Source organism: Arvicola amphibius, chromosome 15, assembly GCF_903992535.2.
Source record: "Arvicola amphibius chromosome 15, mArvAmp1.2, whole genome shotgun sequence".
Classification (NCBI taxonomy): domain Eukaryota; kingdom Metazoa; phylum Chordata; class Mammalia; order Rodentia; family Cricetidae; genus Arvicola; species Arvicola amphibius.
The window spans coordinates 6728440-6751078 of NC_052061.1; the positions used below are offsets into that span (position 1 = coordinate 6728440).

At 41.7% G+C, this 22639-nt stretch overlaps 1 protein-coding gene across 2 annotated transcripts in view; it reads right to left on the minus strand.

Annotated features, from left to right (window-relative positions):
* Window positions 1-20928, minus strand: part of Lpcat2 (lysophosphatidylcholine acyltransferase 2) — a 58075-nt gene extending 37147 nt beyond the window's left edge. Inside the window, exons 1-7 of one of the 2 annotated variants that reach the window (XM_038312717.1) lie at window positions 20683-20928; window positions 12623-12762; window positions 7699-7916; window positions 6286-6398; window positions 4421-4481; window positions 3439-3497; window positions 2107-2141 (exon numbers count right to left, since the gene is read on the minus strand). In XM_038312717.1, coding sequence (XP_038168645.1) covers window positions 2107-2141; window positions 3439-3497; window positions 4421-4481; window positions 6286-6398; window positions 7699-7916; window positions 12623-12762; window positions 20683-20853 — 797 coding nt within the window. In that variant the 5' untranslated portion in view covers window positions 20854-20928. Of the gene's footprint in view, window positions 1-2106; window positions 2142-3438; window positions 3498-4420; window positions 4482-6285; window positions 6399-7698; window positions 7917-12622; window positions 12763-20682 lie in introns of those variants that run through there. The other variant, XM_038312718.1, reaches the window with a different exon arrangement.
* Window positions 20929-22639: the final 1711 nt, after the last annotated feature.

Sequence of the window (22639 nt, forward strand, 5' to 3'; positions counted from 1 at the left end):
TTTGTTCTTAAAAGTATGAAGGTTGAACATACAGGTCACTAAGTTGGCCTTGTTCACAGAACAGTGATCAGATTCTTCTTAGAAAGCTGCCTTCCATAGTTCTGTCCCTTCTCTAAACTTATTTTCCATGCCCTTCTCCCTGGGGGTTCTGCTTCAGTGAAATTACTTTGTTTTGATTAACTAGCAACTGAGAACACAAATTTGAAAGCTGGAAACACAGTGCTATCAGCAGCATTCAAAAGCTCAGAAGACAGGAAAGAATAGGATTTGCTATAGGCAAGGGTCATGTGCATTTGCACATACCAAATTTGAGCTTTTAAAAGATCTTATGTCTGTTTCTAAGACACTTAATATTTCTTCCTCTCTTTCCTGAATTCACTTTCCAATTTTTTTCTTTTCTTTTAACTTTTATCTTCTCCTCTCATTTACATCCCGGCTGCCATTTCCCCTCCCTCCACTCCTCTCAGTTCCTTCCCCCTACTTCTTCTCTTTCCCAGATCAACTCTTCCTGGTTTTTTTTTTTTTTTTTTTTTTTTTTTTTTTAAAAAAAAAAAAGAAGCAGGCCTCCCAGGGATATCCACTAAACATGGCCTAGCAAGATTTAATAGGACCGGGCACAAACCCTCATTTCATGGCTAGACAGGGCAACCCAGTAGGAGAAAAAGGGTCCCAAGAGCACCCAATTTTATTTTTTTCCTTTATTACACACTCCTCAGGCTAGAAAGCTGTATTTGTAAGCCACTCTGTTCTTCCCCACTTTCAGAAAACGTTCTTCTACTTGACCTTCACAACCACCCAGACTGCTGCACAATGACAAACCCACGCTCTCCACAGGGCACCTAGCCTAGAAGCGCCCATGGATGGCATGGATTAGAAGATACAAGTTGGTACCCACTGACATTCCAGACACTGTGTTTCTGAGATGATCATGTACCACTTGTTTCTTTGAGGGCTTTGGTTGTGCAAGAGTTAAAAACTAGCAATTCAAAGTTAGTCCTGGCATGGAAAGCGCGCATCTAGTCAGAGGAGTGAAACTGGCTCCTTGGGAAGTGGAAGATCACACATTACGTACATTACGTAACACATTTCCTTCCTCGTGTCTTGTTTCTAGCACTATCTGCCAGAGTCGGTGAAGCTCAAAAGGAACATGTGTGTTCTATATGCATTGACGTTTGTTCAACTGCCCTTACGTTATCTTTCTGATTCAAACTTACTATTTCAGAGAAATGTCTGCACACACATAAAAGGAGAAAAACACACGATCTCTCCCCCTCTCCGTTTTCCAAAGGTCAAGAGGGTGTACAAATGATGTGTAAAGAAGCTAGAGCGTGCTAGAAAGCAAAAAAGATTCCCTCCAATATTCCCATTGGCAATGTTATTTGAGCTCTGCTGCTAGCATTGTCAAAACTGGGTAAGGCCCCTGGGGAAGATTTTCAAACCCACATTTGTATGGCTCTCACTGAAATTTAAGTAGGCTCACACCTTTCCAGTTGGAGCTAAACAAAAGGTCCTGGAAGAAAGCTGGAGTCTACCTGTTTCATTCACTTCAGCCTGCTCAATGGTGGAAACACGCGTCACCTAAGAGCTCCAGAAACTGCCGATCCCTGCGCTTTCAGGATCTGGGAATGGAACCGAAGTCCTGGGGAGCCATTTCCTCAGCAAACAGACGTGCCACACCAGTGTCGGGTCCCGAAACTGACACAATCTAAACTGCTTACACTAACCTCATAAAATCTGAACAGAAAACGGGATGCTAAGTCTACAGTGGGAATGAGAGAGAAAGATTCAAGCTAAAGCGTGGTGCGAGCCAGGGCCCTGGAATGTTCCTTACAAACTGGTCGGCAAAATCGTGACGCCGACAGGCAGCTAGTTTTCCTCAAATGGTATTAACAGACATCAGTCTCACTGAGTCTCACTGGGCAGTTAGGAGGCGAGAAAGTAATACTGTTCCTAGAGATATGGCTAAAAGATTATAGATTGTTTAGAAATGTTTACTTCTACAAAACTACGACTTTTTTTTTTCAAAAAAAAAAGAAGGAATAAATAATATTTCTTTTCTTCATTAAGATAGTTTGCATAAACTATTAAACTATGTATGGGACTTACAATGTATATCCTTGCCATGTCCAGGTCACAGTATCCTAGAACAACAGAAGCAGTCAAACAGTTAGTCTAGGCTAGGACAGACACCTGTGATCTCAGCAGAGCAGAGATGCAGGCAGGAAATCATTTTCTGGCTACACCGTGAGTTCAAATCCAACAGGGGCAACCTAAGACCCTGTCTCAAAAATAAATAAAACAAAACAAACAAAAATTAAACAAAATAAGGCTTTGTTTAATACTAAGGTTCATGTTTCTTGGAACAAAAGCAATATATTAAAGATAATAAATTTGTAGTTATTAGAGGATGTGAACTAACGTACAAATTCCTGAACTACATAGATTACAGAGCTACACAGAGATCATTTCCCAACTTTATATGCTTCCATGGGACAACTTGTTCTGAATGGAAAATAATCATTGTACATGTTCAGTTATTTTTCCCCCAAATGAGCATATCTGAAAAATTAATTTGTGTGCATATGTGTGTAATATATATAATTTCTCAAGTATTAAAAAAAGCATTATTTAAAAGAAAACATCAAAGCAGCATATAATAAAAGAATTTTAATATATAAAAATTCAAATACATAGGCAGGAGCCAGAGTAGAAGCTTGACGGACTTTAACCCCCTTTTTACTGGACAAGCTCCAGCTGAGAAACCAGCCACTAAACAGAAAGCTGAACTGGCCAAGAACTTGTAATCGTAAGTAGTATGCATTACAGTTACAGATACTTCTGCCTTTTTATAACCCTCTGGTAGGGTCCTTTCAGGATGAACCCAGTGTCAGGGGAGGGCAGGTACAACTGATTTCCAGAGAACATTGCAACCAGGTGATGCAGAAGACACTGTTTCCTGGAGCAGCTTTAAACTTTAGAGAAGAGGGGAAGTTCTCTAGGACTTAATTAATCACGCTGCTCCCCAAGGCTCTGAGCCTGCACTTACTTCCTCCCCGGGGTGAATCCTCCTCTACTTCCAGTCTTCCTCCCACTAAGTCACCTCTGTATCTGGAAAAGGTTCCTTGTCATCTCCACAAAAATCACAACTTCCTGCTGTCGGGTATAATCAGAGCCTACGTATGAGACGTAATCTGTCCGTCACAGAGATGGCACAGCAGAGACCAAGCAATGCCCTCCTGGAGCTAAGTTATATAGAATGACAGTTAGTTCTTCTATCACAGATAGCCATTTTTCTTGCAAAATTATTTTTAAAAAGCCAACTCAGCGGCAGGTGGCCTCAGTCTACCCAATTGCTTCTTTCATTTAGCCATGCATCAATCAGATATTTAAGCAGGTCGCAGAGAATAAGCTATCTGGAGAGCAGAATTCTTCCCTTACCAGTTTGTTTGGGTATCTGAGGAGGATGGGCTGCACTGGAACCCCTGGAATGAAGGCTCCTAGAATCACAGCAAGATTGTTAGCATGGTTTGAATAGGAACAAGAATTCTATAATAGTAGAAACTGCATAAATACACTGATGGCTTAAGAGTAGACAAAACATGAACCATGCTGAAATATTTACCAAAATGAGTCATCACAAGTCAGACCTAAGGCAAACATTAAATGCTATACCTCAACCACGTAAGCATATATTTATTCACTGTTTCCTTTGATAAAGAAAATTAAAGACATTTATCTCAAAACAATTCTTTAGTATACATATAATTTTGTACCATTCTTATTTATTTTTGGGGTTGTTTTCATTTCCTAAGTGTATGCTACCCAACAACATAAGAAAGTCATGGTAAAATCAAGGAGAGAATAAAATCCAAGAGAAAATAAGAACTAAAATGCTTGGAAGCAAAGCCATTACGCTGGCTTGAAGCGAGGCACACCTTTGGTGCGGAGCACCACCAGCAGCCAACATAAACAGCCTAGAGTGTTAAAAGGCACATCAATGACTGCCCTCTTGAGATTGAAAAAAAAGAGTAAACTTTGGGAGGCATGTAAAAACTTGAATGATATTAAGGTAGGCTGCCCACTACATGACTGAACACCCCAGGTATATGAGGATCCTTGGGGGAAAAAAAGTCAGTGCCTTTTTGAGCATGCACACACATATATACACATAGACACACATACACAGAGAGACATACATAGACAAACTAACACAGACACACGCCCCACTGAAAGGAGAAGCCTATGTCAAAAAGGAGAGGAAAGGAGTAAATAGGAATATGTTCTGTGGAATCCTAGCATCAGAAAGGCTTTCTAAAAAAAGGAATGCCAGGAGCAAATGAGTTTATTGTGCATCACAATCGAATCATTTGAGAAATCTCAAATACTATATTGTTACAATGCATAATTTAATTTATCTCACCTGGTTTAAAAGTAATCAAACAGGAGCGATTAGTACAAGTACCTTCTGGGAAAACAAGTATCTTGGGAGAAAAGGAATAAATTTAATATTTCAATCTAAATTAACATGCTACCTCTTTATGCTCCTATGAAGTCACCAACACCGCTAATGCTTCAAAAATTAAATAAAAGCTAACTCATGATTCTAACAAAAACTGAAATCAGATTGTTCCATCCTCCTCGAAAAGAGGTACAGTTTGACTGTCCTAATAATTAGAAGATGATTAAAGCTTTAAATAAATAATACTCTTAGTTTACAGAATATGTGGCTTACTTCTGCTTCTTTTACATTTGTTTCTGCATGTTTTTATTAGCGATCTGAATAAATTTAAAAGAAGACATATATAGCAAGGTTATATCCTTAACCTAAAGAAATATTTGTGCTATAACTTTCTCATGAAATGCTATTTACTCCCAGTCTATATTTCAGGGAGGCCTTGAGAACAAAGGAGGAAATGCCTGTGACGTGCCTTCTGCTCAGCTGCCTTGGCTATCGTGGGAGCAGACTTCATAGCTTGCTCTGCCTGTCCTGAGGAGGCATTTTAGCTGCTAATGTGCTACCTGACGTTTTCTCTGTGAAAGACATACAAGCATTGTGAGCTTCTTCTCCATTAGTTAAGATACAAGATTGGTTTTCTGAAGCTTTTAAAATTTAGTCATGAGTTAAGCTGCTAAGTATATAAAACCAAATCAAATCCCTGTACTCAAAGCAGTTAGTGATATACGATCTGTAGTAATTAGAGAGGGAAAACATTGGCTCAAACTACAAACTAAAAATTAATGAGTGGGCAGAATTCCATCCCCTAATTTATAAAATGGGTTTCCTGTGACAAGCAGACACAATGGCCAACAGTTTTACTTGGCATAAACCCACAAATAGCTTACTAACAAGGAATGCTAACAAAGCGAGTCAGAAATCTCAGAGAAGGAACACTCAAAACAGCCTAGTGGCTCTAATGTTTAAATTATTTCCACCTATCTCCTCCCCTCACCAAGTGGCTGGGACTCAGGACCTGAGAAGGATTGCAAATCAGGCCATTTTTATCCCCGGACAGGGAAAAAGTTCTGCAAAACGAGAAAAAAAAAGAGCTGAAATCTATCTTCTTGTTATCTCTCGCCTACTAATCTTAGACCTAGTTCTTGGAGCCAAAGAGAAAGTCTAACTTTTCCAAATTCCACCTCACTTGTTTTTAAGCTATACCTTTTTTGCCTTGGTTTCTAAAGCCTCCAGGGTGGGTGCACTTGAATGTCTACCATAGGTGGGCCGACCGCTGTAGCACACTGTCCACTAGAGATCACGTGCTTAACGTCTATGTGATACCATAGGTGGGCCGACCGCTGTAGTACACTGTCCACTAGAGATTACGTGCTTTCATCCAGACAAAGACACATGGGTGTTTGTCACAATCATCCCTGCTCTATGCAGTACTGACCTCCAAGGGCCTCCCAGGGAAGGGGTGGGAGTTGGTGAGGTCTGATAGATTTTCAGGCTAGTTTCATGTACCCTTGAATGGAAAGCTCCACTTAAACATAATTCAGAAAAGGTTTGGCACACTTAGTCAAGTGAATTAAATTATAGAAACTATTTATTTTACTTAACAGGAATTAAATTCAGAGAATCATTTGTTATGACACAAAGAAAATACCTGGCGACCAAAAGGGAATGGTGTGTGCTAGGGGCGGGGCTTCACACTGAGTGGTTGGTTTACTCTGCGTCTATTATGCTGTGGACACGTGGCATGACATCTCGCTCTCTGTGAACCTGAATGAGTAAGTCTACAGATGCACAAAAGCTCTTGATGTATATGAATGACTCCTGCATCTTACCTGGGGCCATTCCCCTCTGGATGTCGCCCGTTTTCTGATTTCATTTATTGTGTTTTTTCGGGAATCTGGGTCAACACGGGACACCAAAACTGGCTGCACAGCCCGTAACAGTCCTTGAAAACAAAGTCATCAGCCAGTCATTTTTTTTTTCTTAAGCCACCATGGCATTAACACCGGGTACACTGAAAGAATCTGTTTACAGAAAATGAAAATGTTAGCAAATCTAAAAGAATGATACTTTTCAAACCAAATTCGAAGTTGCCTAGTTAGATTCTAATGTCAAATGCAGAGATGGGTATTATTTCATTGATTTTACAGAAGTCAGCAGAAGGGATGGGGGTGTAGAAGGGGCGGAAAAACAATTTTTGTTTCCTAAGAGTCTTTTCTCTTAGTGGATGTTAAACTGTGGGACTAAGCTTCAAACTATCACGTTTGATTTTAGGAGGACCTTAAACACTTGTAGTATGAATGGACAGTGTGCATGAGCAGAGGGCAATTATGACTGATTTTTACTGAAATCCTTCTGAAGAGATCGCTTCCCATCACATGCTAAATAAACGTGAATGATCTGCAACGGAAACGTTTAGGAAAAAGCCATAGTGCAGAAAGCATGCTAGTTGCACGCTGAGGAAAAGGAAGTTTCCGCACTCAATGTCAAAGCTACAAGGACTACTGTTCTTCCCGGGGAACACCAAGACAACATCCAGCAGCTTTCACACCCACTCGCTCAGCACTCGGTGCTTGCGGTAACCTTGGGACAACCGGGAGCAGTTACTTGGAGACTGATTCCTCGGGGAGAGATAGTAGCATCTGGCAGGAAGAACATTTCACGCGCTTCATTATTTCTTATGGCAGGAAGCACTTATTATTCCACATCATAATTTTCAAGGAGTTACACAAATGTCCCTCGGGGAGCTATAGGGGCACAATAATTTAGAAAACAGAGCTGGAAGAAAAGACTTAGCACATTCATCAGCCTAATGCCATGAAGAGAGGTTCGTACAATAGCATGTAACCTGTGTTTTTCAGATTCTTTAAAAAAATAAATAAACATGTTTAGTGTCTGAAATCTGATTTTCCTTATGACATGTAGGAACACAAAGATATGGCGGCATTGTGAAAGTACAAGTTCCCTAAGCGTCTAAAGATTAGAAGACATGTCTAATTTTTTTTTCTTTACGTAGAGTAGCTCATCTAAATAAAAGAGAATACATTTAAAATCTTTTAAAGTTTTATTTTCAACTAGCTGGGAATTTCGCTCAGTATTAGACTACTGGCCTTGCATGTACAAGATCAGGGGTTGAATACCCAGGAATGAAAGCAAATAAATATACAGAAAATGATGATACATAATTCTTTCTACTTAAACTGCGCACGTGATAAGATCTAAGCGGTTACCCTACGGGTACTTACTGCCAACCAGAGGGGTCTGTGCATTCTCATTGCGTGACACCAGAGAAGGCAGCCCCGCTACAACGCAGGCAATTCCATCGAAGAACGTTGAGTGAGGGGCGACAACAAAAATGGGTGCTTCTGAGGGGCTCGCGATCTTGCCCTTCACGGTCACCATAAACCCCATCGAGAAGAACAAGGCACGGCCCAGAAACTTCAAAGCTGGCTGAGCAATCTTCCTTTGAAAACAGTGGTAGAGAAGACGCATTTGGCTTTGCTTCACTCTAACTCCGGTTATCAGGCTTGGCAGCAAGCATCTTTACCTTCTGAGCCATCTTCCCAGCCCCATTAACCTCATTATCCAAATGTAATCTTATTTATATGTAGCTTTATCTGTGTATGTCACAGACATATGGACGCCCAGGGAAGCTAGGAGGGTATCGGATTCCCTGAAGCTGAGTTACAAAGGATGGTCAACTACCCAGTGTTGTCTTCAGCCAACAGTCTTAACCCTTGAGACATCTTTCCATGTCCTCATTTTGAAGCTGAGAGAACTGAGGCACAGAGAAGCAATTTATCCAAAGATGCATGGCTAATAAAGAACTCCATTATTCTCTAAGCCTGAAATGATCATAAAGAATCTTCAAACTACATCCCACACTGAGATCACCAACATCAGTACTGGCCGTAGGAAGCAGTCATCTTGGGAATGAATTCCTCCTGCAAAACGAATGTGCTATTGTCTACCCAAACAAGAAGTCTCATGCTAAATTAATTTAGGAATAATTCTTAGAGATAAATCTCATAGCGTGACCGCCTTTAGACATCAAGATATAAAAATAAATAAAATAAGAAATAATAAATAAACTCACAATTGCACTTCCACTGAACTTAGATACACAAGAAAGTCCAGAAGCCTCCTTATTTACTTTTTAAAAACATTTTAAGATAGACTAACATTAAAGATTAATTATCTGAGCTGGCAAGATGGTTCACCGGGTAAATTCATTTGCCACTAAGTATGATGACCTACGTTCAATATATAGGACCCACAAAGTAGAAAGGAACCAACTATGACCTCTGCATGTGTGCAGTGGCATATGTGCACATGCATACACACATATACACACAAAATAGTGTAAAAAAGATTATCACCACACTGTGCAAAGAGCTATCTATGCTGGACATTTAAGACAAGTAAAGTCCAGTCTCTTAATTAATACACTTAAATAAACAGGGAATCTGAGTTCCAGGACAGGCTCCAAAGCTGCACAAAGAACCCCTATCTCAAAAAATACAAAAGAATAAAATAAAAGTAAATAAATAAAGAAAGAAAGAATAAAAATAATCTCATAGACATTTAGATTCCAAAGCACAGAATGGACACCTCGGATATGAGCAAACACATGTTATGGAGCACCCAGACATGGCATGGCTCTTACTGTCTTGAAATAAGAACAGCTGTAAACTGAGTGGTGGTGCACGCCTTTAATCCCAGCACTTGGGAGGCAGAGGCAGGCGGCTCTCATAAATTTGAGGCCAGCCTGGTCTACAAACCTACAAACTGAGTTCCAGGATGGCTAGGGCTACACAGAGAAACCCTGTGCTGAAAAACAAAAAAAAAAAACAAAAAAAAAAAAAGAAAGAAAGAAAAGAAAAAAGAGCAGTTGTAATGATCCCGACAAGCCCCTCACAGACTGGGCCCACTGTGCTCCCTACTCCCTTATGGAGAGGAGAGAGTGCTCACAAGACTCGCGGAAAGCAGTGCATGGAAGCTTCAGGCTCGCTAACGGCTCGCTTATATATATCCTTCCCTCCAGATACAGGAGCAAAAAGCAACTGCTGGGGTAGAAGTGGGGCTTACACCTTTTCTGTGGTGCCCTCGCCTCCCTTAACTGTACCTTCCATAGGCAACTTCTCCTCCATCCTACAGTAAGCATCCCCCATTAAACGCACTGGTTCCCTAAGCTAGACTTGGGTGGAGAATCATCTCTTTGGTCTGTCATCAGTGTCCTATCTGAATGAATAGACTTTTGTTCACATCTCTACTTAACAAAACAATACGGCTTTTCATGGAATGTAAAATAAAATATGCACAGCCATCCTTTAGTAATTGTGGAGAACAGACTCCACAGCCTGGCAAAGAGCAACATCCACAAATGCACAAGCCTTTCATATAATGACATGATGCATATGCTATCCATACTGTCCTGCAGGCTTTCAAACACCTCTAGAGTGTTGATATACCTAAGATAATATGAATGCTATGCAAATAGGTCTTATAGTATATTGTTTAGGGACCATTAATAAGCAAACAGTATACCCATGTTCAGTAGAGATATAATCTTTCTTCTGAGCTCTTTGATCCACAGTTGTTGAACGGCAGATGCAGAACACACTGCTGACTATATAGCACCTACTAGGTATTAGAAAGAACTTGAAACACTGAGTTTCTAATTTTGTTAGCCAGTGAAAGTCTTCTAGTAACTAGCCAGGGAGGAAGCTTCTGCGGTGCTCACCTCCCAAGAAGTGAGGCCCAGTAAAGCACAGTGCTTTCCGGAGGGCACGGGTAAGTGACAACCTCTACCTTTAGTCTAGAGGCGAGCACTCTACTCATACAGAAAGTGCTCTGCTGTGCTTGTCATGCTATTTAGCTATAGCGGTACAGCTTCTAAGAAACATATTTCAAGAAGTCAGACCCCTTAATGACTCCTATTTACATGTATTTTAAAATGCACAGGGGGGAAGAGCCAGGTAAACCTGATGAACTCAGTTGGAGCTCCAGAACCCACTTAGAAGCCAGCTACAGCAGGGTGCATCTGTAATCAGAGCACATCTATAGAGAAACGGGAGGTGGAGACAGTGAGCTGGTGAGCATGGACTATGCTCTCATCACAGAGACATGACACAGTATGCCTCAAACACGGGGAAAGATGAGAGTCAACTCCCAAATGTCCTCTGACACCCACATACGTGCTGCGGCACACATACAAACGCAAGTATGTGCACGCACATACACAATTAAGAAAAAGTTTAATAGCTAAAAGTCTTGGGCCACATAATAACTTCAAAATTATTTGCATGAGAGGAAACGGAGATGCTGATTTAGCTGACAAAAGTACAAGTTTTCTAAAGCAAAATCAATAAAATATTGAAAAGAATGCTTTTTCTAAGTTTTTTTCTAGATTCTTAAACTATTCCTTCCCTCGCCCTACATTTTTGTGAGCCAGCGACTCTAAAAACCAAAGGAAGAATCTGAAAGCAGAGTGAATCACGGAAAGCAGCCCATGAAGCGTTGCTTTATACTGTGCATCCTTGAGCTATAAAACAGAAAGACGATGTGCAGGGACTGAGTTTTCTCTGGGGCGTTGCCGGCACTGCATTTATTTCCACTTCAAACCAGCCTTGTCTTCCATATTTGCATGTGTTCCCTGGGACAAGAACCAAACAGCAAACCGCACACTTCTATTAAAAGCTGTAGAGCAGTACTTCTCAGTCATTTCGGAGGGCATAACCGCATTTGAGATCTGCTTAGAACGAACAACACATCCTTGCATCTGGAAAAAGCAAGCGAGCCAACAAACACCATGCACGACTTCAGGAGTTCATCAGTGCCCTAAAATAAATGCATGGATTTGCAACCTACTGGAATCCATGGCGTGCACAGCAAGCAGGTCCATGTGCAATAGGGTACGGATGGTGATAACCTGATCCTGCCAAACAGTAATGACTTCCACCAGTATATTCTAGTTATTCTTGCCCAGGCTGCAGTCTAGAACCATCCTAATTAGATAATTCTAGAAATTCTAGAAAAGCAGTTCCATTCGCCTTAGTGCTAACATTTGAAAAATGCTAGGCTGAGTGGTAATTAAAGTTAATATTTACCACTAACATAATTAATAAAAAATAATATAATCAATCCACTCAACTGCATTATTGCAGAAGGCACATTGTTGTTACCTCGAAGGAAAAGTAAATGTGAAAATTTGGAAAGACAAAAGAGAGCCAAGTATTTTATAGCTATAATGTTCCAGATAATAACAACAGACTGTATTAGTCAGACTGCACTGGTGTATCACAAGACCCAAAACAAGCAGCTAGGAAGGAAGAGAGATTCATCTTTTAGCTCGTGGCTTTAGAGGTTTCGGTTTACAGTGACCAGTTGTGTTCCGGGGACATGGTGAAATGGGACTTCACAATGAGAGAATATGGCAGATGCTACTCACCTCACAGTAGACCGGAAACACAGAAAGCGAATATAGAAAGGGGCTAGCCTCTCCTTCCCCAGGACACACTCCTAGTAACCTAATTATTCCAACTAGGCTAGGCCCTTCCAGATTTTCACTACCTCCTAATCATGCCACCATATTTTGGATCCATCAAGAGATTAATCCTTTAATGAGGGCACAGCCCTCAGGATACAGTCACTTCCCATTAGCTGCCAACAAAGCTTCTAGTACATGAAGCAACTGGAGACATTCATTCCATGTAAAAACACAACACAGGGACTCTTTCACAACCAAAGATGCCTATCCTTCACAATAATTCAGAAAACAAAATGTTTTAACATTAAGAAATTATACTTCTGTGAGTTCAAGGCTAGCCTGGTCTACAAGAGCTAGTTCCAGGATAGGCTCCAAAGCTACAGAGAAACCCTGTCTCAAAAAAAGCCCCCCAAAAAGAAGAAAGAGAGAAAGAAAGAGAGATAGAGAGAGAGAGAGAGAGAAAAGAAATTATACCTTGAACTGAATATTATCAGAATGTGCCTATGTGATAATTTCTGAAAAAAAATCAAGGCCATTTCCATGCAAGCAACAAATATAAACTATGAAAACTGAGAAGCAGCAAGCTACTGAAGAAAGAATAATCAAATAGTCACTGAAGAAACTATAATCAAATCTTAAATTTTTGACTTGTGTAATATTTGGATATAATTATCTCTTACCTCCTCCAACCACTGATAGGATGGGTCAGCTTTTCAGGGCAGCATGCTGTTGCAATTGCAGCAAATGGCCATGCCAGTAACAAAATTAATGCAACCAATATTACACGGACTGGAAGCAGAATAATTCCAAGAAGAAAAATCTGCAAATCAAAGTTGACAAAAAAAAAAGATACATGGATGTTATTTAAATATATCATTACCAAACACAAAAACATAATAGGAAAGTTTTGGCTTCATGCATGTACTCAAGGAAGAATTAAATGCTGTCTTGTATTACTCTCACACACACACACACGCACACACACAACATGACATGACATGACATTTGATCTCAGTGGGCTACTACTTGCTGGGCATTGTACTATGTTAATCCCAGCATTCTCCAGGTAGAGGCAGGCAGATTTTTATGGGATCTATATGAGTTAGAGGCTAACCTGGTCTACATAGTGAGTTCCGGGTCATCGGGGCTACATTATGAGATTCCCATCTCAAAGAAACAAAACAACAATAATACAAAAGGCAAAAGAAGCAGTGAGGAGAACCATGGGATTCTGATCTGGATGTCCATGAGAGGGGATGGAGGATGCTGGTAGAACAAAGAAAAAGTGGCGTGACTTAGGAGCCAGAACAAGCTTCCTGGAGGAGTGGTATCCTGAAGAGTCCTGCAAACGCAGAAGGTGCTGCCGAGCCTTTGGCTCTAGCTACTGGAGAGGCTGAGGCAGGAAGACCAAGTTCAACGCTGCCTAAGCTAGGAAGAGAAGGGAGCTGGAGCTCGATGCCTCATTGAGAAAGTGCTTGCCTAGCATGCATAGCTCCTGCAGTTGGTCCCAGAGTGGTTGCCTAGCATGCATAGCTCCCACAATTGGTCCCAGAGTGCTTGCCTAGCATGTATAGCTGCCCGCAGTTGGTTCCAGCATAGCTAAACACAAAGTAAGCAGATGCTAGCAAGACAAGACAGTTATACTGTTTCCCAAAAGCTACACAGGAAGAAGAATGGGAATAAAAGCATTAGTGAATGATGGATTGTTCTGCTTCCCATGTCTGCCAGTGCCGTGTAACTAAGCAATAAGGAACTGGAGAATAGAATAAAAATAAAGAGTAAATAAGAATAAAGAGTACATGAATAAGACCAGTAAATCATAGGTAAACATTACTGTGTGTCAGGTATATGGCATAGTGATTCATTTAGTTCTTAAGATCTTAAATTGCTTTGCATGAAAAGAATGCCATGGATAAATTAAATCACAATAAAATCGTGTTAATATCAACAGAAGTGGGACCAAATTTATATTTAAAACCTTTGCTCCTAATCCTTACACCATCCTGCCTTTTAGATGAACAGTCATTATGTGTAATAACCCTTTTTTCCTATAAATTAATTACATGATCCAAATAGCGCCACCTGTCTTCTGTCTGTATTGTCCTCAATGAGAACCTAAACATCATCAAACAACTTGCAAAAATGCCCACACTATTCAAGTTATCTTAGTTGCTGCAGTTTTCAAGTAGGACTTCAGTTCAAAGGGTTGTGTGTGATCTCTATTTTTTTTCTTCTTCACCTTATTTGAAGATATTTCTGGATTCTCAAATTTCCATAGACGTTTAGAATTCCTCGGTACACACACACACCACACACACACACACACACACACACACACACACACACACGCTTTTATTGAAATTGCAATGGATTTGGAGATAATCTGGAAGGACTTGTCATACTGATAATATGACAAGTTTGGGTTTTTATGAATTGGGTTTTCCAATTCATAAATATACTACATTCACATGTCTCAATTTCTCGAAGCACTACTTTCTTGTCTCTAGTATAGAGACCAGACACGGTTTTTAACTAAATATACTTCTAAATATTCTTCTTGCTGCTATTACATATAAGATTATCTCATTTTATTTTGCAATTGTTTGATGTAAATACAAAATTGGTTTTTAAATGTATGGGGATTTTTTTTTCAAATATGAGTCATTCATTTATTCATTCATCGAGACAGGATCTCCTAAGTAGCCTGGCAGCCTTTGAACTTGCTATGTAGACCAGCTAGCCTTGTGCCCACAGAGCTCTGCCTGCCTCTGCCTCCTGAATGCTGGCATTAAATATGTGCACTACCCTACCCAGTCAGTTTTTGATCTCTAATATAATGTGGTACAGTCAGCGAACATATTCTGTAATATGTCAATCCTTGGATATTTTCAAGACTTCTTTTCTGCCAACAGTTGGTCTGTTTTGGAAAGTACTCAGTATCCTGCAGTTGCAGGAGACAGTACCCTACAAATGTCCATTTAGTAAAGATGTTCACTATTGTTCTTCAACTCCCAGACTTTAATAATCATCTCTGCTCTGCTTTTTTTCTATCAGTTACTAAGAAATGAGTGTTAGTATCCTCAAAGTGGAATTTTTGTTGTTTGTTTGCTTGTTTACTAGCCCAGCTCAGTGTGCCACCTAAATTGTCTTAGCTAAATTGTCTTGTAATTTTGGCCAGCAGTTGCTCTGAGGACTATAGCATATACATTAATATATAACAACTCAGAATTAAAACCAGTTCACCCACAGTGCAAGACAAACATTCAGAATTCTTCATGATGCTTCACATCTACATATATGTAAACTCAAGAAAATACTGTCAGATGTCTGCATTAAATAGTCATATTTTATAGTTCTTTGATTAAATTAAGATGAAGAAAAAATGAGTTTTATTTACTAATTCCCAAGTATCGTTTCCAAAATTCTCCATTCTTTCCTGTGGATTTGTGCTTTGATCTAATATGATTTAGCCTGTTCCTACAACTGGAAAAAATGTTCTTTATCTCTTTCTTTTACAAAAATCACATCTACTCATTTATTTGTATGTGTGTGGTATATGGTGCCCATATGTGTGTTTGTGTGTGAAACGTGTGCTTGAACGTGTGTATGCAAACTACTGCACACGTGTGGAATTCAGAGTCAGTTTCTACCACACAGGTTCTGGGAAAACCAACGCACATCGTCAGACTTTGCAGCATGAGACTTTTGCTGAGAGCCATCTTCACAGCTTTTTTTTTTTTAATGAATACTGAATTCAGGGCCACAAGCTGTTTGACACTGTGGCACCAGTGAGCCACACATCTCCAATCCCCAAGCAGTTTTTTGTTGTTTTTTTTTATTTGCTTTGCTTTTGAGACAGGGTCTCTCTGCATAACTCTGTCTGTCCTACACCTCATGGGATCTGCCTGCCTCTGCCTCCAGAGCACTAGGATCAAAGTGTGAGACACCATGCTCACACGCGGCTCCGTTTACCATTTCTTTTCCTTTCTTTCTTTTTTGTTTTGTTTTTTGTTTGATTGTTTGTTTGTTTGTTTTTGAGACAAGGTTTTTCTGTAGTTTTAGAGCCTGTCCTGGGAACTTGCTCCAGTAGACCAGGCTGGCCTCGAACTCACAGAGATCCGCCTGCCTCTGCCTCCCGAGTGCTGGGATTAAAGGCGTGCGCCACCACCACCACCGCCCGGCAATCTACCGTTTCTTCTGTTCAGTCCTGTCAGGGACTTTTACTTCTATTCCCCATTTTCAGGCCCCACTTTGAGGCAGCGCACATTCCAGAGGAGGGGAGCGTGGACTGAGGAAAGAAAGAGAGGACAGAGTGCAGGTGTGGGGCATGGCGGTCTCCAGTAAATACAAGTCAAAAGAAAAAAGCCAAAAAGCCCCAAGTTTAATTACTCTCAGTAATGAACTTATATATCCCAAACGAAAGGGGCAGGGACAAAAGACGCCCAAGAAAAGAAGAGCAAGGAACCTTAATTACCTTCTTACCGTTCAAAACACCTGGTAACCACGCCCTAAGTCAAAACAACATCCTGTTGACTGGCCTTTGAAGAGTAAGGCACACAGTAGCCACACCTCTGGTCAGTCTTGTTTGTCCTTGAGGGGCAAGGACAGATCTGAATTGTCTGACCTTCAGTCAAGACTGTGGGCCCTCACACCATTCCTACAGCACACACTCACCATTTTCCTTCTAAAACTATCTTCATTTAATCTCTAAGTCAAGTTTTCTTTGTATATTATATTCATTCATTTATCTACTATTTTGTATGTATGGGCGTATATGTGTATGTGGGGGGGGGGGAGCTTGTGTGATATAGTGCATGTGTGAAGGACAGAGGCTATCTTGCGGGAGTCGGTCCTGTTTCCACCATGTGGGTCATGGGATTGAACCTGGGTGATCAGGTGTGATAGCAAACACCTTTTCAAAGTGAGCCATCTCTCCAGCAGCCTCTCCTCATTGGTACTGATTTCTAGATTGACTTGCCTTTTATTAATGAGTCCTAGGAGGGATTTACACACTTTGGATACTATACCCTTAACAGATATGTTATGTAAAAATATTTTCTCAAATCTTTTAGGTGATCACTTTAATTTCTTCTTTCATTAAACATGTATACCCGGCGTCCGTGCTTGCTGTGGGCTCATGTCGGGTGGAGGTAGGGTGCATAGGGAAGCCTAAAGTTAATGGTAGATCAGTTTCCACTTTATTTCCTGGGGTAAGGTCCCTTATTGAACCCATAGCTCACTACTTTAGACTAATCAAACTGACCGGCTTGCCTCAGGGATCCTGTCTCTGCCTTATTAGTATGGGATTACAGGCACCACACCTGCCCATCTTTGTGTAAGGGCTTCAGGGACCCAAACTCAGGTTCTCATGCTTGTGACAAGGGCTTGAGCCACTGATACATCTCCTTGCATCCTTTAATTTCCTGTATATTTTGAAACACACAGCATTTAATTTGACAATACCATTTAACGATTTCTCCTGCCCCCCTCGTGTGCGTGTGTGTCTGTGTGTATGTGTGTGCATGTCTGTGTGTGTGTTTGCTTATTGTCTATCTAGGAAATGAATGACTAATCCAAGTTCATTAATATTTACACCTTTGTTCTCTCTTAAGACTTTCATTATTTTAACTCTCATATTTTCTCATATTTAGTTCTCTTATTAGCTTAGGCTGTTTTATATGACATTACGTGAGCTTAATTCTCTTGTACACGTTAATCCGTTTATCCCAGCCCATTGATTGAAAAGACAAGTCTTTCTCCATTGAGTTGCTCCAGCACTCTTGTAGAAAAATCAATGGCCATAGACATATGTTTGTTTCTGAACCCAGCTTTCTCCCATTGATCCATTTAGCTAGGGACTTCTGTAATTTAATTCTGTATTAGATTCCTTGTCATGTGTGGCTACTGAAGCCTCTGATCAATTTGATAAATAGTTAATGAATACAGGAATTTCCTTTAGTGTAGGAACTAACAACTCTCCCAGTACTGGCTGAGTTTTCACTGTACATACTGAGGTATGTGTCAATACAAGTGGCAGTTTAAAACTTAGGCTGATTCCTGATCATACAGATCCCCCAGGTCAGTCAGAGATGAATCTTAGGGTGTCCTGGGACCTCTCCAGAGCATGCGCACAGGATCTTTTCTGTTGACCTCTACATGTCCAGAGATCTGTACTTACTATATTATAGGCAGCAAACAAATATTTTTGATATGAGCAAATAACCCCATAATTTTAACTAATCATTTTAATTCTAAATTCTATTGCAGCAATAACAATTAGGCTACTTTTTTCCAAACCACAAAGTAGCAAAAGACCCTTAAATAGTTTTTAAAAATACATAAATCGGGGCTAGAGAGATGGCTCAGCAGTTAAGCGCATTTGACTGCTCTTCCAGAGGACCAGGGCTCAATTTCCAACACTCACATGGCAACTCATAACTGTCTGTAACTCCAATTCCAGGAGATCCAATACCTTGGCACAGGCATAATGCAGGCAAAACACCAATGCACATAAAATAAAAATAAATAATTTTTAAAAATACATAAAGAGGCAAATTTAAACCATAAGCCCTGTAATGAAATGCTCAAGTGACAATAATCTTTAAAAAGTCACCAATCATAATTCAATATTAAATTTAGCCTGAACCAAGTACACTGTTTTACCTAAGTGATAACATATCTGTATTTTAACTAGATAGAATAAACATTGAACTTTATCCATGCCTATTCAAATTTTTCCTTTATCCATGCTATTCATGTTACTGAAGCACCTATGGTAACACTGATATTATGGAGAAAGGAAGGAAGGGAGAGAGAATGTCCTGACTATATCACAACAATTTAATCTATGCAGCAAATTTCAAGTATAAAATACAATTACACACACACAGCAGAATTGCCAATATTAAGATCAGCAAACCAGATGGGCAGTGGTGGTGCATGCCTTTAGTCCCAGCACTAGGGAGGCAGAAGCAGGTGGATCTCTATGAGTTTGAGGCCAGCCTGGTCTACAGTAGAGTGATTTCCAGGACAGACTCCAAAGCTACAGAGAAACCCTGTCTTGAAAAACCAGAAAAAAGAAATCAGCAAACCAACTACATTATGCCACATATTACCTCATTTAATTTAATTCTCCTTTTAAGAATTGTTTCATTTTAACAGATGAGAGAATGTAATAGGGGAGGTAATGACTAGGACATATTTACAGAACTAACAAGTGGCCAGTGCTCTTTGCAGTATATGTGGTTCTATTGGAGTTCTTAGAAAGAGCTCTCTTAGAAGATTTTTAAAAACTAATAATCTACTCAAGGTACACTACAGAGATTTAAATATGCCGCTTTGAGCCTCCCTCCAAACTCTGCACCCAAAGATACAGGTACATCTTCATTTAAATAGAACTTATTGGTCTGAAGTTCATTTTAAAGGATGGCAATGTGCTTGCAAGTGTTGCAGATGATCCAAGGCATAAAGAGGAACTTTGGAAACTTACTCTCTCTGCATCCTTTATCTTTCTCTCCCCCCTCCCCAACTACCAGTATTCTAACCACTACCACCTCCACCCACCCCACACTTAGCTCGGTGCTTCACAGGTCCCCTCTAGAGAGGTCACTAGTCTTAGAGCTGTATACAAAAACAATGCAAAAATAGCCATCACTTCAATCCAACATGACAAAAATTATGAGATGGGCAGGGAAGTGTCAACGTTTTCATCCTCTATCTTGTTCTCTATTCACTATCCTCACCACAGAGGAAGTCGAAAAAGTGAACTAATGGTAAAAGCTGTCCTTTGCGAGATAAAGACAACTTCCTTTGTGGTGGCCATTTTCAACAGTGGCTACCTCTCCTGTCATCTTTGAATCTAGAAAAGGTGCTGAGTGAAGACTGATTCAAATTTAAAAAAAAAAAAAACAAACCTCTTGACTGCCTTGATGGGTCTGCCAGTTATCTCTGCTTTGCGTCCCTAATTACAGCTCGGTTGTCCTTGCTCGATTAAACCACTACAGCCTTACCTGTGTTTCCAAGGATAGACCAGGTTCTCAGCCTCCTCGCTTACTCTACCCAGTACAGACGGACTCCCCTTTTTACAAAGGGCATTTTTAAAAAAAGAGAGAACGCTGAGAGCTGGTAGTTCTCAATCTGTCTGTGCTTCAAAAAAATTCGATACAAAAGTTTCTGTCCCATCCTTCCCTTCTCAGGCAAAGAATAGTCCCCGATATAGGATCTTCCTTGCTGACATCTGCGCCTTCTTGCCTTCACGTCTCTCGGGTCATCCCATCCCCCAGTGTCCCCAGTTCTCACATCCTCCTGTCTGCCTCCTCATGACCCTTCCCAGTCAGTCCCACAGCTCTTTCTTCCTCAGATGCTTTCTCGTATCAGACTCCACACCTCAGACAGCCTCCGCCTTCAGACTCACTGTCTTCTCAGATGCCTACCCCATCGGAGTTTCAATTCCTCCCACAAATCCTGAGCCAGACACACTGGCCCCTCAGAGGCAGACCTCTGATCTCCCCGGACGTCTCCAGCTTCAGAGTCGTAATCCTCTTAGACGCCTCCTCCGTCAGTCCCACGATTCCCTCATATTCCCTCAGACCTGCGATCCTCTTGGACACCTTCCCTCTCAGACCCGACGCCCTCTCCGACCAGACGCCCTCAGGTGGCTCCTCTCTGGGATGCACGACTCCTCCCCAGCCTCCTCGGTCCGACCACATCCCCTCCGCCTCGGTGCGCACTGCGCCTCTACCTGCAGCCGTCGGGCCGCACTGATCCGCGTCTGCTGAACGAAGGGGTTGGGCACTGGCGGCGGGAAAAAGGACGCTTGGCGGGGCACCATAGGTGGCCGCAGCCCCGCGTCCCCGACGCCTGAGCCCGGCACCGTGGCCGCCACTGCGGCCGCCTCGGCGCACCGGTTCATAGTGGATCCCCGCGCCTGACCCGAGCAAAGCTAGGGCCCCGGGGCGCGCGGAAGAACGCTGCTGCCCGGCCTCTGCCAGAGACCCACGAGAGACTCAGCCCCAGGCGCCGCTCCCGGATTTTGCGCACGCGCCAGAGTCACCTAGCCATTGACTGCCCCGCCCCCCCGGCTGTGGACACGCCCCCGGCTCAGCCCCGCCCTCCTAGGTACCTGCTTTCAAAACACACCACCTGTTTTCCTAGCAGGCAAGCAAGGACCTGAATAGTCCTAACTGCAGAGAGACTCTGGGCTCTGCTGTACCGTCAGGATTTTCCGTGCCTAAACCAAACCGCTCATCTCTGTGACCCACACTTGCCTTCTCAGAATTAAGATGACACAGACACCCCTGGGCCAACCTAGTAAGTAAAAATCCAGGTGGGCTTTGCTTCTCTCTGTTCGATTTCCAGTGTGTGTTTCTTTCTTTCTTTTTTTTTTTTTTTTTTTTTTTTGTATGTAAACCTGTTTGATTTGGGGTGTTTGTAGGTTAAGATGAGAGAGAGTTGAGACAGGAATTGGCAGCAGAGGGGTAGACTCTGTTCCACTCAAAGCATGAATTAGCGGTGCGGAGATGGCTGTCTTTCTTGGAAATTGAACCATTATTTAGAAAAGGCAAAAACAACTGGCTTCCACTGTGGATGAGGAACCTGACCCAGAGACGGGAAATGGCTGAGGCAGTTTCACATTGAGGAAATATGAGGCCTGTTTGAAGCCATGTAGGCTGAAAGCAGGGGAAGGGGAAGACCAGGGTTGCCCGGGACCTTAGGCCAATTGCTAGTGGGTAGAATCCTGACTGACAGGGTTGAAGAATGGAGCTACTAAATCATTCACCCCTACTGACTAACTCTGCTTCCAGAAGGCATGGTGTGTGTGTGTGTGTGTGTGTGTGTGTGTGTGTGTCAGGGGTCTTGGCCTAGTAGGTAAACTTCTCTGAGCTAGTTGCTTCCTCTAAGAGTGGGAGGAATTAAATAATGCGTTGTAGCGTTCATAGTGAAGCACTCAAGAAATGGTGTGGTGGGGAGCTGCTGAATTCTCTCTGAATATGTAACAATGAGCTTCTGCTAGTCTGTCAGCTTCTCAGCCTAGAGACTCTTCAAACAGGGCTGCAAATCCTCAGCCAGCCACTTGCAAGAAGGACCTCAAGAATTGGAACTTGTGGGCTGGCCAAGGAAGAAGTGATTTCCGACCCACTGAGATCTCTTCCAGAAACCGGATCCACTCCTCATTCCATTTCCTAGTCCCAAAACAATAGACAACATCTGTTTCTAACAGCTGTCTGACCCCAGACAAACCACTGTCCTCTGGGTCCAGCTGCCCCTTCTCAGGGGTCTGTAAAGATGATCATAGGGGCTTTTAGAAGAAGAGGTTGTGTGCCTGCTGTTCCTTGCTATCGGCACTATCATTAGGATGTCTATCAGTTTAAGAGCGTGAGAAAGTGAGAGGGGGAGGGTGACCCCCAACAGACCCCATAACTACAGCACCAGAATCGCTCTTCATGTGGTTCCTGGTTTGGCAGCTCTGGTCTTCCCTGCACACATCATCTCTGCCTTGCATTGAGCAGAGATTTGCCTTTTAAGTTCCTCCTTCTGGCTGTGAGCTGCTAAAACAGAGGCAAACACTGTCACTCAACTGGTGTTTTTATTTATCCTTCTTGGCCATTTCCCATGGGGAACTGTTAAAGGGAGAAGCGAGAAGGCTGAGCAGGAAGCCACTGGTTTGGTTTTCCTCCATCCAGTGGAGGAAGAGACTG